At 40.4% G+C, this 15,859-nt stretch overlaps 1 protein-coding gene across 1 annotated transcript in view; it reads left to right on the top strand.

Moving 5' to 3' along the window:
* The window catches only part of cdh13 (cadherin 13, H-cadherin (heart)), a 795,802-nt gene that overhangs the window by 275,607 nt on the left and 504,336 nt on the right, over positions 1-15,859 (top strand). The window contains exon 3 of the mRNA XM_061917999.1: positions 7,850-8,061. Coding sequence (XP_061773983.1) covers positions 7,850-8,061 — 212 coding nt within the window. The remainder of the gene's footprint in view (positions 1-7,849; positions 8,062-15,859) is intronic.

The raw sequence follows: 15,859 nt of genomic DNA, 5'->3' as shown, positions 1-15,859 counted from the left end.
AACATGCAAACTCCACACATGTTTTAGTTTCCATTACTACCAATTATTTTTCACCTGTTATGTGTTGACGACTCACGCACCTGATTTGTCTGGACTCACGCACCTGTCATCACTGCATCTATTTAAGCCTGTAATTTAGAATTGAATGGCAAACTTAAGCATAAGTTATCGGCGGTCACTGGAACGATTGTGAGGATCCTCCTGTATCCCTTTAAGGAGGATGCTTGTGCGTGACTTAGTCTTAGGTGGGGAGACTGGTGCACAGACAGTCACCACACGATCCTTGACATAATCGGGCCAGGGTCCAGTGGTATGGAGTCCAAGACGACTGGGGACCCTTTTTCTGCTCCACCTTTCCTCTGCCATCGCAGCCGTTGTGGTAGTTCTTAAATCTACCGTCTTCCGCCTGCTCCGCTGTTGAGGTCTTCACTGTATCCCTGGCTAAGGGGGAGTCAGGTACTAAGTGTTTGCCAAGGGCCACCTGGGGTAACATCAGTAAAGGGGTTAACCTCTGAGTGCCCCAAGACCCCATAGAGGAGCTTCCACTGCCGGACGCACTTAAACGTCATGTCCAGGACACTGAACATAAGTAGTAAACGTCTAACATCATTAACCTCCATGCAGATATGCCTAATTTCTTTTTATTGCGAATAAGGACTTTTTTTTTCCGAGTGGCTGCTGGTGGCAGGAGTTCTGTGCTCTTGTCATCCTTTTGTGTTCCTGGTGTTTCCCTCTTGATTTTATGTGGGGTTTTTTTCTTCCTTTTGGGCAGCACGGTGGGAGAGTGCATCTGCCTCACAATACAAAGGACCTGGGTTCAATCCCGGGCTCCGGATCTTTCTGTGTGAAGTTTGCATGTTCTCCCCGTGACTGCGTGGGTTCCCTCCGGGTACTCCGACTTCCTCCCACCTCCAAAGACATGCACCTGGGGATAAGTTGATTGGCAACACTAAATTGGCCCTAGTGTGTGAATGTTGTCTGTCTATCAGTTTTGGCCCTGTGATGAGGTGGCGACTTGTCCAGGGTGTACGCCACCTTCCGCCCGATTGTAGCTGAGATAGGTTCCAGATAGGTACCTTTGTTGTGTTCTTCGTTTGACGCATCCTCGAGGGAATCGAACCCGGTACCACGATGCCGAACCGGCATAACAACTGTCTCGTTTTAGTCAGAGATGCTAATCATCTTTGTTTTTACTGTTCATGCCATCGTGCCAAGTCTTAGTTCTTTATATTTCCTAGCTTACACGCTAACGTCTTTTGTTTCCCTTTTTATTAGCTCCAGTGTTTTTTATTCAGAGCTCACTTTTTGTTGATAAATTTGTTAGATCCTACCTTTGTTGTGTTCTTCGTTTGACGCATCCTCGAGGGAATCGAACCCGGTACCACGATGCCGAACCGGCGTAACAATTGTCTCGTTTTAGTCAGACATGCTAATCATCTTTGTTTTTACTGTTCATGCCATCGTGCCAAGTCTTAGTTCTTTATATTTCCTAGCTTACACGCTAACGTCTTTTGTTTCCCTTTTTATTAGCTCCAGTGTTTTTGTTCAGAGCTCACTTTTTGTTAATAAATTTGTTAGATCCTACCTTTGTTGTGTTCTTCGTTTGACGCATCCTCGAGGGAATCGAACCCGGTACCACGATGCCGAACCGGTGTAACAATTGTCTCGTTTTAGTCGGACATGCTAATCATCTTTGTTTTTACTGTTCGTGCCAAGTCTTAGTTCTTTATATTTCCTAGCTTACACGCTAACGTCTTTTGTTTCCCTTTTTATTAGCTCCAGTGTTTTTTGTCCAGAGCTCACTTTTTGTTGATAAATTTGTTAGATCTTACCTTTGTTGTGTTCTTCGTTTGACGCATCCTCGAGGGCATCGAACCCGGTTCCACGATGCCGAACCGGCGTAACAATTGTCTCGTTTTAGTCAGACATCTTTGTTTTTACTGTTCGTGCCATCGTGCCAAGTCTTAGTTCTTTATATTTCCTAGCTTACACGCTAACGTCTTTTGTTTCCCTTTTTATTAGCTCCAGTGTTTTTTGTTCAGAGCTCACTTTTTGTTCACAAATTTGTTAGCTCCTACCTTTGTTGTGTTCTTCGTTTGACGCATCCTCGAGGGAATCGAACCCGGTACCACGATGCCGAACCGGCGTAACAATTGTCTTGTTTTAGTCAGACATGCTAATCATCTTTGTTTTTACTGTTCGTGCCAAGTCTTAGTTCTTTATATTTCCTAGCTTACACGCTAACGTCTTTTGTTTCCCTTTTTATTAGCTCCAGTGTTTTTGTTCAGAGCTCACTTTTTGTTAATAAATTTGTTAGATCCTACCTTTGTTGTGTTCTTCGTTTGACGCATCCTCGAGGGAATCGAACCCGGTACCACGATGCCGAACCGGCGGAACAACTGTCTCGTTTTAGTCAGACATGCTAATCATCCTTGTTTTTACTGTTCGTGCCATCGTGCCAAGTCTTAGTTCTTTATATTTCCTAGCTTACACGCTAACGTCTTTTGTTTCCCTTTTTATTAGCTCCGGTGTTTTTTATTCAGAGCTCACTTTTTGTTGATAAATTTGTTAGATCTTACCTTTGTTGTGTTCTTCGTTTGACGCATCCTCGAGGGAATCGAACCCGTTACCACGATGCTGAACCGGCGTAACAATTGTCTCGTTTTAGTCAGACATGCTAATCATCTTTGTTATTACTGTTCGTGCCATCGTGCCAAGTCTTAATTCTTTATATTTCCTAGCTTACACGCTAACGTCTTTTGTTTCCCTTTTTATTAGCTCCAGTGTTTTTGTTCAGAGCTCACTTTTTGTTAATAAATTTGTTAGATCCTACCTTTGTTGTGTTCTTCGTTTGACGCATCCTCGAGGGAATCGAACCCGGTACCACGATGCCGAACCGGCGTAACAATTGTCTCGTTTTAGTCAGACATGCTAATCATCTTTGTTTTTACTGTTCGTGCCATCGTGCCAAGTCTTAGTTCTTTATATTTCCTAGCTTACACGCTAACGTCTTTTGTTTCCCTTTTTATTAGCTCCAGTGTTTTTGTTCATAGCTCACTTTTTGTCCACAAATTTGTTAGATCTTACCTTTGTTGTGTTCTTCGTTTGACGCATCCTCGAGGGAATCGAACCCGGTACCACGATGCCGAACCGGCGTAACAATTGTCTCGTTTTAGTCGGACATGCTAATCATCTTTGTTTTTACTGTTCGTGCCATCGTGCCAAGTCTTAGTTCTTTATATTTCCTAGCTTACACGCTAACGTGTTTTGTTTCCCTTTTTATTAGCGCCAGTGTTTTTATTCAGAGCTCACTTTTTGTTGATAAATTTGTTAGATCCTACCTTTGTTGTGTTCTTCGTTTGACGCATCCTCGAGGGAATCGAACCAGGTACCACGATGCCGAACCGGCGTAACAATTGTCTCGTTTTAGTCCAAAAAAAACCGCCGTTGACGATAACTATGATGAAAATTTTTCATCGACAGTGAATTGTGAATTATATTTATATAGCGCTTTTCTCTAGTGACTCAAAGCACTTTACATAGTGACACCCGATATCTAAGTTACATTTAAAGCAGTGTGGGTGGCACTGGGAGCAGGTGGGTAAAGTGTCTTGCCCAAGGACACAACGGCAGTGACTAGGATGGCGGAAGCCGGAATTGAACCTGCGACCCTCTACCAACCGAGCTATGCCGCCCCAAAATGAACACTGCTTCTCATGACAGAAAACCAAACAAATTTAGCCGAACTGCACCAATTGCGTCAAGAAAAGTGGTCAACAATTCAAGCAGAAGCTTGTGGATGGCAAACAAAAGCACTTTATTGGGTTGAAACTTGCCAAGGGACTTGAAACAAATACTAACATTGCTGTACGTATACTTTTGACCCAGCAGATTTGCTCCCACTTTCAGTAGACGCATAATAAATTCATAAAAGAAGCAAACTTCATGAATATTTTTTCTGTGACCACCAAGTATGTGCTCCAGTCACTACATCACAAAACAATAGTTGCAGAAATGATTGGAAATTCAAGACCGCCATGACTTTATGTTCTTTACGAGTGGATGCAAACTTTTAACCACGACTGTATGCTTAGGTGTAAATAAGCATTGATCATCAGTACCATATGTGGCAAGTAACCTCTGCTGCAGAAGTGATTCATTCCAACCACAAATGAGAATAAAACAAAGAAGTTGTACAAAGCAGCATATGCCGAGGCGGACACGGTGGTGCACGGCGAGACCCACGCACGGGTTTGACTGCGCCATGTGAGCCCTTGTTGTGTTGCACCTGCCTCCCTAGTCAACAACACGTGTCCCCGCATCCAGTCAGGGTCACTTCCTGTGAGATCCCTCGCCCCAGGACTAACGGTGATGGAGTGCATAAGTCTGGGGGAGGAAGGGAATGGTGTGGAAACAGCAGGGGGTTATTTAGTATGTAGGAGTGACGACAACAAAGACAGTCTGTTCGCATTCTTCTCCTCCCAGTCGGGCCAGGCATGCTCTCTTGTGAAAAACACACCTTCGTTCGAGCAAATGTTAGCAGCACTGAATGTTGTTTGGCATTTAAACACACATTTTCTGTAAAAAAAAAAACAAAAAATGTCTCAAAAACACAAGAAGTTGTTATCATGACAACAAACTTCCACCACAGCATTCGAACTACAAACCCAGTTTCCATGTGAGTTGGGAAATGGTGTTAGATGTAAATATAAACGGAATACAATGATTTGCAAATCCTTTTCAAGCCATATTCAGTTGAATATGCTACAAAGACAACATATTTGATGTTTTTGTAAACAATTAACTTAGAATTTCATGCGTGCCAAAGTAGTTGGGAAAGGGCATGTTCACCACTGTGTTACATCACCTTTTCTTTTAACAACACTCAATAAACGTTTGGGAACTGAGGAAACTAATTGTTGAAGCTTTGAAAGTGGAATTCTTTCCCATTCTTGTTTTATGTAGAGCTTCAGTCGGGGTCTCCGCTGTCGTATTTTACACTTCATAATGCGCCACACATTTTCCATGGTAGACAGGCCTTTACAAAGCCACGCTGTTGTAACACGTGCTGAATGTGGCTTGCTGAAATAAGCAGGGGCGTCCATGAAAAAGACGGCGCTTAGATGGCAGCATATGTTGTTCCAAAAGCTGTATGTACCTTTCAGCATTAATGGTGCCTTCACAGATGTGTAAGTTACCCATGCCTTGGCCACTAATGCACCCCCATACCATCACACATGTGTAAGTTACCCATGTCTTGGGCACTAATACACCCCCATACCATCACACATGTGTAAGTTACCCATGCCTTGGGCACTAATACACCCCCATACCATCACACATGTGTAAGTTACCCATGTCTTGGGCACTAATACACCCCCATACCATCACACATGTGTAAGTTACCCATGCCTTGGGCACTAATACACCCCCATACCATCACACATGCTGGCTTTTCAACTTTGCGTCGATAACAGTCTGGATGGTTCGCTTCCCCTTTGGTCCGGATGACACGATGTCGAATATCTCCCCCAAAAAATGTGAAATGTGGACTCGTCAGACCACGGAACACTTTTCCATTTTGCATCAGTCCATCTTAGATGATCTCGGGCCCAGAAAAGCTGGCGGAGTTTCTGGATGTTGTTGATAAATGACTTTTGCTTTGCCTTGTAGAGCTTTAACTTGCACTTACAGATGTAGCGACAAACTGTATTTAGTGACAGTGGTTTTCTGAAGTGTTCCTGAACCCATGTGGTGATATCCTTTAGAAATTGATGTTAGTTTTTGATACACTGCCGTCTGAGGGATGGAAGGCCATGCTGCTTACATGGAGTGATTTTTCCAGATTTTCTGAACCTTTTGATGATATTATGGAGCGTAGATGTTGAAATCCCTAAATTTCTTGCAATGTCACTTTGAGAAAGGTTGTTCTTAAACTGTTTGACTATTTGCTCACACAGTTGTGGACAAAGGGGTGTACCTCGCCCCATCCTTTCTTGTGAAAGACTGAACATTTTTTGGGAAGCTGTTTTTATAGCCAATCATGGCACCCACCTGTTCCCAATTAGCCTGCACACCTGTGGGATGTTCCAAATAAGTGTTTGATGAGCATTCCTAGACTTTATCAGTATTTGCCACATTTTTCCCACTTTTTTGTCACGTGTTGCTGGCATCAAATTCCAAAGTTAATGATTAATTGCAAAAAAAAAAAAAAAAACGTAATCAGTTTGAACATCAAATATGTTGTCTTTGTCGCATATTCAACTGAATATGGTGTTATGATCCGCCGCCCGGATTATATGTTATTTTAGTTTTTGAGTCCTTTTGTGTGTTCTGTTTGTTTTTGGACTCTTCCGATCCCTAGTTTAGCTCTTCCTTATTTACCTTGTTACCATAGTTTCTGATTTCTTCCACCTGCTCTGGTTGTTGTCGCGCACATGTGATTCCTGATTACTGCCAGTATTTAAGCCTGCCTTTTTCCACAGTTCGATCTTGATCCTTTGTTTGCGGTAAGCAACACTCACGTTGCTATTTCCTAAACCTTGTTTCTATGCTAAGTAGCTCCTTAGCTTCCCGTGAACTCTGCACGTCATTTTTCCGTTTTCCGTGCTAATTTTTAGCTTAATTTTCCGTGCGTAGGCACGCGTATTCTTTTGTCTGTTTTTGTACCATTGTTATCTTTTTTTTTTAATATTAAACCAAGCTCTTACCTGCTATTCCTGTCCCTTCTGGTCCATTTGCAACTTGGGGTGGACAAAACGGCCATCCAATAAGCGCCACCATCCTGACATATGGCTTGAAAAGGATTTGCAAATCATTGTATTCTGTTTATATTTACATCGAACACAGTTTCCCAACTCATATGGAAACGGGGTTTGTATCTTGATGGATTGAAAATGAACACCAGTGAGTGGACTGATGAACATTATCACAAAATTTATTCAGCAAATATAAATAACGACAAAGATAGAATACTATTAACCGCAACAACAAATAAAAAACATTATGATTTGTACATTTTCAGAATGTTTTTGTTGTTATATTTTCTATTTTATTTCCATTTATACCTCCATTGTTTACGTTTTAAATTATATTTCAATTCTGTACACTCCGGCTGGAATTGTAATTTTCCCAAGGAAACTCTTTTGAAGGAATCAGTAAAGTGTTATCTATCTATCTATCTATCTATCTATCTATCTATCCATCTATCCCTCCTATTGTGTTGATTAGCAATTGTTTTTTGTCAGGAATAAATGATAAAAAAATATATATATGTTTTTCATGGAGAACATCCACTGAGGCACACTTTGAAAACTGCTGACTTAAAACTTTGACTGTTCACTTGGTAAAGTTTTTTTTTTTTTGATAGTGAATGTTTGAAAATGCCCCTAAGAGCAGCTGAGATAGGCTCCAGCGACCCCAAAAAAGGGACAAGCGGTAGAAAATGGATGGTGTTGTTGTTGTCGGTGTTGTCTAGAGCTCAGCAGAGTAACCGTGTAATACTCTGCTGTATCAGTAGGTGGCAGCAGGTAGCTAACTGCTTTGTAGATGTCGGGAACAGTGGGGGGTAGGGTGCAGGTAAAAAGGTGTTCAATGCTTAAACCAAAAATAAACCAAAAGGTGAGTGCCCCTAAGAAAAGGCATTGAAGCTTAGGGAAGGCTATGGAGAAGGAAACTAAAACTGAACGGGCTACAAAGTAAACAAAAACATAATGCTGGACAACAGCAAAGACTTACTGTGGAGCAAAGACGGTATTTGTTTTTCTGTTTTCACTTGTGCCGTATTGTAACTAAAAGATTGTTTCACAGATGTTCTGACGTTCTCTCCGCTTTGCTGTTGTATTTGCAGTCGAATTTGACGACTGTGCGGGGAATGAAGACGTGGCTTTCGAGGTGTCCGTTCCCGGCTTCCGGGTCGATAAGGATTTGAATTTGGTTCCCTGGCGAGACGTCACCTCTAGCAGGCGTGTCATGTTCATCCACGGGCTGGGTGCACGTGCAGACGACATGGCACAGGTGCACATCACCGGACTACCGCTGGAGTCGCCGCATGTTCTCAAGGTGAGTGTCACAACACACTCTGTGAGGGTCAAGGTCACCTCGGGGTCACTACTGCACTCTTTTTTACAACACTGGGGTGGCTTCTGCAGTGTTTCTTTGCCGGTGGTTTTTTAACCTTTTTGAGCCAAGGCAAATTTTTTTGTGTTGAAAAAAAGCAGAGGCACAACACCAGCAGAAATCATTAAAAAAACGAAACTCAGTTGATATTAAAAAGTCGTCGTCGCAATTGTTGGATGTGACTTTAAACCAGGGGTAGGGAACCTATGGCTCTAGAGCCAGATGTGGCTCGTTTGATGCCTGCATCTGGCTCTCAGGTAAATCTTAGAACAGTGGTCCCGAACCACCGGGCCGCAGAAGAATTTTTTATAAAAAAAATATATATATATAATTTTTTTAATTTTTTTTTATAAATCAACACAAAAAACACAATATACACTTACAATTAGTGCACCAACCACAAAAACCTCTCTTTTTCATGACAAAGAAGAAGAAAAAAAAAGGACCCCCCCACCCCCGGGCCGCGGGACAAAATATTAAGCGTTGACTGGTCCGCGGATACAAAAAGGTTGGGGACCACTGTCTTAGAAGACATTGCTTAACACGAGAAGTAATAAATAATTTCACTGGTAAACAGTGTTAAAATAACCTTCAAAATGTGAGATTTTTTGTAAATATTCTAAAAATAGCAACAATTAAAACATTCTTTATATTTTTGAATAATACTTATAAATATGAATGTAAGTTCATAAACTGTGGACAAATAATACAACAATGCAATATTCAGTGTTGACAGCTAAACTTTTTGTGGACATGTTCCATAAATATTGATGTTAAAGATTTTTTTTTTGTGAAGAAATGTTTAGAAGTAAGTTGATGAATCCAGATGGATCTCTATTACAATCCCCAAAGAGGGCTCTTTAAGTTGATGATTACTTCTATGTGTAGAAACCTTTATTTATATTTGAATCACTTGTTTATTTTTTAACAAGTTTTTAGTCACTTTTATATCTTTTTTCCAAATAGTTGAAGAAAGACCACTACAAATGAGCAACATTTAGCACTGTTATACAATTTAATAAATCAGAAACTGATGACATAGTGCTGTATTTTACTTCTTTATCTCTTTTTTTCAACCAAAAATGTTTTTGCTCTGATTAGGGGGTACTTGAATTAAAAAATGTTCACAGGGGGTACATCACTGAAAAAAGGTTGAGTACCACTGGTATAGGGTGATAGAAGGTGATGTCACCAAGCTGACTGCCTGGCAACTGCAGGTTTAAAAAGTGACGTGGTGATTGGCAACAGGTGCATGAGTCCAAGTGAATCAGGTGCGTGACGTGGGGACAGGTGAAAACTGATGGGTTGGCATGGTGACAAAACAAACAAGAGTGCACAATGAGCCTAAAACCAAACAGAACGTGACCACAAAACATGACAATTAGACTACAATTGTTGGCTATCCTACCCATCTTTGTGCTACACTAACGAGCATCGTGGAAGGCTCCAACTAATTTATGCTCCCAAGCAAAAGCTAAACACAACTCATATCTCAAAACACTCTTGAATTGGGGGTACTACTGTATTATGACAGCAAGAACGCAGTAAATGTTTCAAAGGACGTTGATATTAGATGGTGTCTGTCTGAAAGGCCAAGCAATTTGAAAAAGGCTAGACTGACTTTTAACGAAGGTGGAAAGTGTAAAAACCTCTGAAAGCGACCAAAGTTGCCAGCTTAACCTTTGAGCACACCTTCACCTGCACAAGATTTACAAACTAGAATGTCTTCCTGTGAGACCGCCGCCTGATTTCCTTCCATTACATCATCTTGAGAGCCACCTGATTGTTTTCCATTTAGTGAATTTCGACCTTGCTTTTTGACATGTTTAGGTTTTTTTTAACGTAGATGTGGAATGCACTACCAACGGACCTTAAAATTCGAAACTTCCATTTTTTTTTTCTACCGCTTATTCCCTTTCGGGGTCGCGGGGGGCGCTGGCGCCTATCTCAGTTACAATCGGGCGGAAGGCGGGGTACACTCTGGACAAGTCGCCACCTCATCGCAGGGCCAACACAGATAGACAGACAACATTCACACACTAGGGCCAATTTTAGTGTTGCCAATCAACCTATCCCCAGGTGCATGTCTTTGGAAGTGGGAGGAAGCCGGAGTACCCGGAGGGAACCCACGCATTCACGGGGAGAACATGCAAACTCCACACAGAAAGATCCCGAGCCTGGATTTGAACCCAGGACTGCAGGACCTCCGTATTGTGAGGCAGACGCACTAACCCCTCTGCCACCGTGAAGCCCAAATTCGAAACTTCCCTACTAAATTTTAAAACTGCCATAAAATAATGGCTCAGCTCAACCTCTACCTGATCGAAACCAAAATTGATCCCCAGCAACTCTTCGAAGCATCAAACAGGTTTAAATGTGGTCATAGTGTTTATATACAAACCCTGTTTCCATATAAGTCAGGAAATTGTGTTAAATGTAAATATAAACGGAATACAATAATTTGCAAATCCTTTTCAACCCATATTCAGTTAAATATGCTACAAAGACAACATATTTGATGTTCAAACTCATAAACTTTGTTTTTTTTTGCAAATAATAATTAACTTAGAATTTTATTGCTGCAACAGATGCCAAAGTAGTTGGGAAAGGGCATGTTCACCACTGTGTTACATCACCTTTTCTTTTAACAACACTCAAAAAATGTTTGGGAACTGAGGAAACTAATTCTTATTATGTTTTAATGTAGACAAATAGAATCATCATACGGGTGTGATTATATGCATCAAGTATTCATTCAAGGCTAAGGCAAATTATCGAAATATATATCATGGATTGTGACATGGCCTAAAAATATCGAGATAATAAAAATTTAAAAAAGCCCATATCGCCCAGCCCAATAAGGACCGCAAAATGGCATTTATTAGCAGATATATTACCAGGCATTTTTTTGCAAAACCAACTTTTCTTACCTTCTGGTACCTGCTGATGTGAATTTGAGATCTGCATAAGTCCTGAAAATGTGTGCAAGTCTGCCATTATAGTCTATGACGACACCGTAGACATAAGCTTCTTCTTTTTCTCTACGTTCTTATGTGGCATTCATTTAAAGTAGCGTAAAGTTCTTACTCATATCCGTCAGTAAACTTGCTATCAAAGGGCTACAAACTCTGATGGGTTTACATAAGGGTTCCGGTCGGACAGTTTTTCACGGGACACATTCCAGGCGTTGTTGTTGCACTAGTGAGCCACGGATGAGGAGATGCTGCTCCGTTATTTATTTAAGTAATGTCTGAATGTCATTAAAACAGTTAGCTCCATCGTTTGCCCCTTCTTCCACTCCCATCCTTGCACGCTACACCGCTACATCAAAAATGACGGAGAAAAGACGCTGACGTAGGTGAGCCACGTAAATAAGACCGCCCACAGAACGGTGCATCAGAAAGCGACTTGAATATGATCTGTAAAACATAATCCATGCAACTTTTTCACAAAATAACCACCATTACATGGTATGTAGATCACAAGGAAGTGTTTTAAATTTAGAAAAAAAAAATCATTATATGACCCATTTAATGCACCCTATGGTCTGAAAAATTTGGTACCCAAATATCAACTTCTCAGGAGTCTTTTTAAGCAATCACTGATTGTGCAGAGAAAATGTGTTCTGTTGGAGACAAATAGTAATTCTTATATTTCACAACCCAAATCCTTGTTCAGGTCAATCAAGCTGATGAGAAATGATTCCAGGGACAGAAAATGCATTTTGTGTTCCCATCAGCTCTCAGGGATCATCCCTTTTGTTGGCGGGGCACTAAGTGCACCGCTAGCCTCGTTTCTCAGGGTTTGCCTTCTTTTTTTTTCAATGCCAGCATCCTTTCTTGTTTACTTCTCCCTGGGATCTTTGCTAGTTACAGTTGGGGTTTGTTCGAAGTCCTACCATATGGTGTTTGTTTCCTTCCAACTTTACTTCATACTGTCTTGAATCAGACAAAATTTAAAGCAAGAAAAACTATGTTTATGACAGACACGTACAAATTAATCAGATTAAACACCCATGGAAAGGTGGTATCGTACCTCGCGTCTTACTACAAATTCAGATGTTTTTATATACGAAAAACCATGGTCAAATTCTGAAATGCACAACTAATGGCATTGGCAGCACATTCGAGATTTGCACACATCCACAAAGAAGCTCAGGTACAGGAGTGAAGTGAAGTGAATTATATTTATATAGCGCTTTTTCTCTAGTGACTCAAAGCGCTTTACATAGTGAAACCCAATATCTAATTTTTACATTCAAACCAGTGTGGGTGGCACTGGGAGCAGGTGGGTAAAGTGTCTTGCCCAAGGACAGGAGACTTTTAGCAATAGCTTGCCATGGTTCTAGTAATCTTGAACATTTCCATTGGCAAATATGAGTACTACCAGGTAAAACAAGGTACTACTCCCTGGCCCTGCGGTCATGGGGTTCCAAATGATACCATAAATGTGTTATATATATATATATTTAAACTTTTATTAGTAGATTGCACAGTACAGTACATATTCCGTACAATTGACCACTAAATGGTAACACTCGAGTAAGTTTTTCAACTTGTTTAAGTCGGGGTCCACGTTAATCAATTCATGGTACAAATATATACTATCAGCATAATACAGTCATCACACGAGTTAATCATCAGAGTATATACATTGAATTATTTACATTATTTACAATCGGGGGGTGGGATGTGAAGGGGAGCTGGGTTTGGTTGATATCAGCACTTCAGTCGTCAACAATTGCAACATCTGACAAATGGACATTGAAACAGTGTAGGTCTTATTTAGTAGGATATGTACAGCAAGTAGTGGACATAAAGAGATCAGAAAGCATAATAACAAGTATATATATATATATATATATATATATATATATATATATATATATATATATATATATATATATATATAACACACACATATATTTATAAGACGAGTTGAGTTTATACCAAAAAGTTCTATTTTGGTTTCATCTGACCACATGACATTCTCCCAATCCTCTGCTGTATCATCCATGTATCCATTTTGGTATAAACTCAACTTGTCGTGTTTGGAGGAAGAAGAATACTGAGTTGCATCCCAAGAACACCACACCTACTGTGAAGCATGGGGGTGGAAACATCATGCTTTGGGGCTGTTTTTCTGCTAAGGGGACAGGACGATTGATCCGTGTTAAGGAAAGAATGAATGGGGCCATGTATCCTGAGATTTGGAGCCAAAACCTCCTTCCATCTGTGAGAGCTTTGAATGGTTGACCAAGTACTTATTTTCCACCATCATTTACAAATAAATTATTTAAAATTCCTACAGTGTAAGTTCCTGGATTTTTTTTCCACATTCTGTCTCTCCCAGTTGAAGTGTACCTATGATGAAAATGACAGACCTCTGTCATCATTTGAAGTGGGAGAACTTGCACAATCGCTGGCTGACTAAATACTTTTTTGCCCCACTGTATGTGTATATATATATATATATATATATAAATATATATATATATATATCCTGTGTTTGCCATTTGTTCCCCATCCCATGCCTCACTATACAAAATGTGGTCTTGCAGAACATCTGATAACATAATTAAATGTTTGACAGGTGTTTTTGTCTTTAATCAATCAATCAATCAATCATTTTTTATTTGAATAGCCCTAAATCACTAGTGTCTCAAAGGGCTGCACAAACCACAACTACATCCTCGGTAGAGCCCACATAAGGGCAAGGAAAAACTCACCCCGGTGGGACGTCGGTGACAGTGACAATGATGACTATGAGAAACCTTGGAGAGGACTGAATATGTGGGCACCCCCCCCCCCCTCCCCCAGGGGACAAAAAGCAATGCTTGTCGAGTGGATCTAACATGATATGATATTGTGAAAGTGCAATCTTGTGGACAGAATGTGCTGACAAACCCTGGCTGTCATTAAATCCCCTCCTCGTAGTTCCCAAGTTGATGGTTGATGTCCGTCCGTCGGTCAAAGTTGAGACAAGTGGGTGTTATCCCACCCAAATTCCATTTTAACAATATAATGTCAAGCTCTTCTAAAACCTCCACTCCCTGTTTCTTTTCATACGCAAACATCCTGCGGGAAACTTATGAACGCGATGTAAGGCATCGTTGGCTGATGATTGAACTCAACCAGGGAGGAAAATAGTTTTAATTCCAGTAGCTATTAGTGTGCTTTCAAACATGAACCATAAAGGTGAAGGAAGCTGTAAATAAAAATAAAAAAGTGCAACTGCAACAGGTCAATATGTTTAATTTGACAAACACCCTCTCCAGAGATATGTGTCTTATTCTGTAAACATCTTTTTGTTGTGCTGCAGCATTTATGTCCTGTGGGGTCACAGGCGGGCATCATTCAAATATAAACACTGGAAAAAGGTGAAATAATCTAAGTCTATAATCCTATTTATTCAGCTTGTGTTGTTTTTTTCTGCTAACTGAATTCAATGCAACATTCAACGGTCCTGTAATATTTTCATCCTGCAACGGCAAATAGATTTTTCTCTCACCGAGCTTGTTGACTAAGGCCGTTTGGGTCTGACTAAGACGCAACATCTTGCAGACGCAGCACAACAGCACACATTGTAATCTTTGTTCTGTCAACACTCCACTCAGTAATTCTGTTTACTGCGTTTGCTGTTGTCTTGTCCCTTTTAGATTAATGCATCTTTATTTGCACCATTTGGCTAAGAGGCTTGGAATTTAATAGGCTCTTATGCATTATTTGTCAGATTGTATGTGTAGCTTTTATTGTTGGTATGGAAACCAGGAATGCGACATAAAAGTGCAAACCGACTCCAGATTGAAGGGTGAAAGGGATAAATAGTCAGCCATGAGTCATTCCCCCTCTTAAATGTGTATTACATCAGTTTTGAGAATCTTTTCCAGTCGAAATAGCCTCAGATATGTGTCCGTCCTTCCATTTATAAACTGCTTGTCCTTTTTGAAAGTAAACTGGACCTCCGACAAGAATCCATCATTCCATCATCAATGTGTTTGTCACTTCTTGCGAATACTGTATTTCCTTGACTATAAGGCACACTCAAAATATTTTTTCTCCAAACTCTACAGTGCGCCTTACAATGGATAAATCTGGTTTACTCTTACCGACCTCAAACTGATATTATTTGGTACATGGTGTGATGATAAGTGTGACCAGTAGATGGCAGCCAAACATAAGAGATAAGGGTAGGCTGCACTATGATAGCAATATGACTCAAGTAAACAACACCAACATTTTATATGTTCCATTAAAAATATTGAACATTACACATGGCGCTCAAAAATCTATCAAAATGTTTTAGTACGACTTTGGTAAGCAGTGAAAAAAAAATAAAAAAATAAAAAAATATATATATATATATATATATGTATATGTATATGTATATGTATATATATATATATATATATATATATATGTATATGTATATGTATATATATATATATATATATATATTGGAGAGGAGGAAAGCAATGGATGTCGAGCGGGTCTAACATGATACTGTGAAAGTTCAATCCATATTCGATCCAACACAGCAGCGAGAGTCCCGCTCACAGCGGAGCCAGCAGGAAACCATCTCAAGCGGAGGCGGATCAGCAGCGCAGAGATGTCCCCAGCCGATACACAGGCGAGCAGTACATGGCCACTGGATCGGACCGGACCCCCTCAACAAGGGAGAGTGGGACATAGGAGAAAAAGAAAAGAAACGGCAGATCAACTAGTCTAAAAAGGGAGTCTAT

Source organism: Nerophis ophidion, linkage group LG12 (genome assembly GCF_033978795.1).
Source record: "Nerophis ophidion isolate RoL-2023_Sa linkage group LG12, RoL_Noph_v1.0, whole genome shotgun sequence".
Classification (NCBI taxonomy): Eukaryota; Metazoa; Chordata; class Actinopteri; order Syngnathiformes; family Syngnathidae; genus Nerophis; species Nerophis ophidion.
The sequence above is the reverse complement of the archived record's forward strand: the minus strand, read 5'-3'. Positions and strand labels throughout refer to the sequence as shown.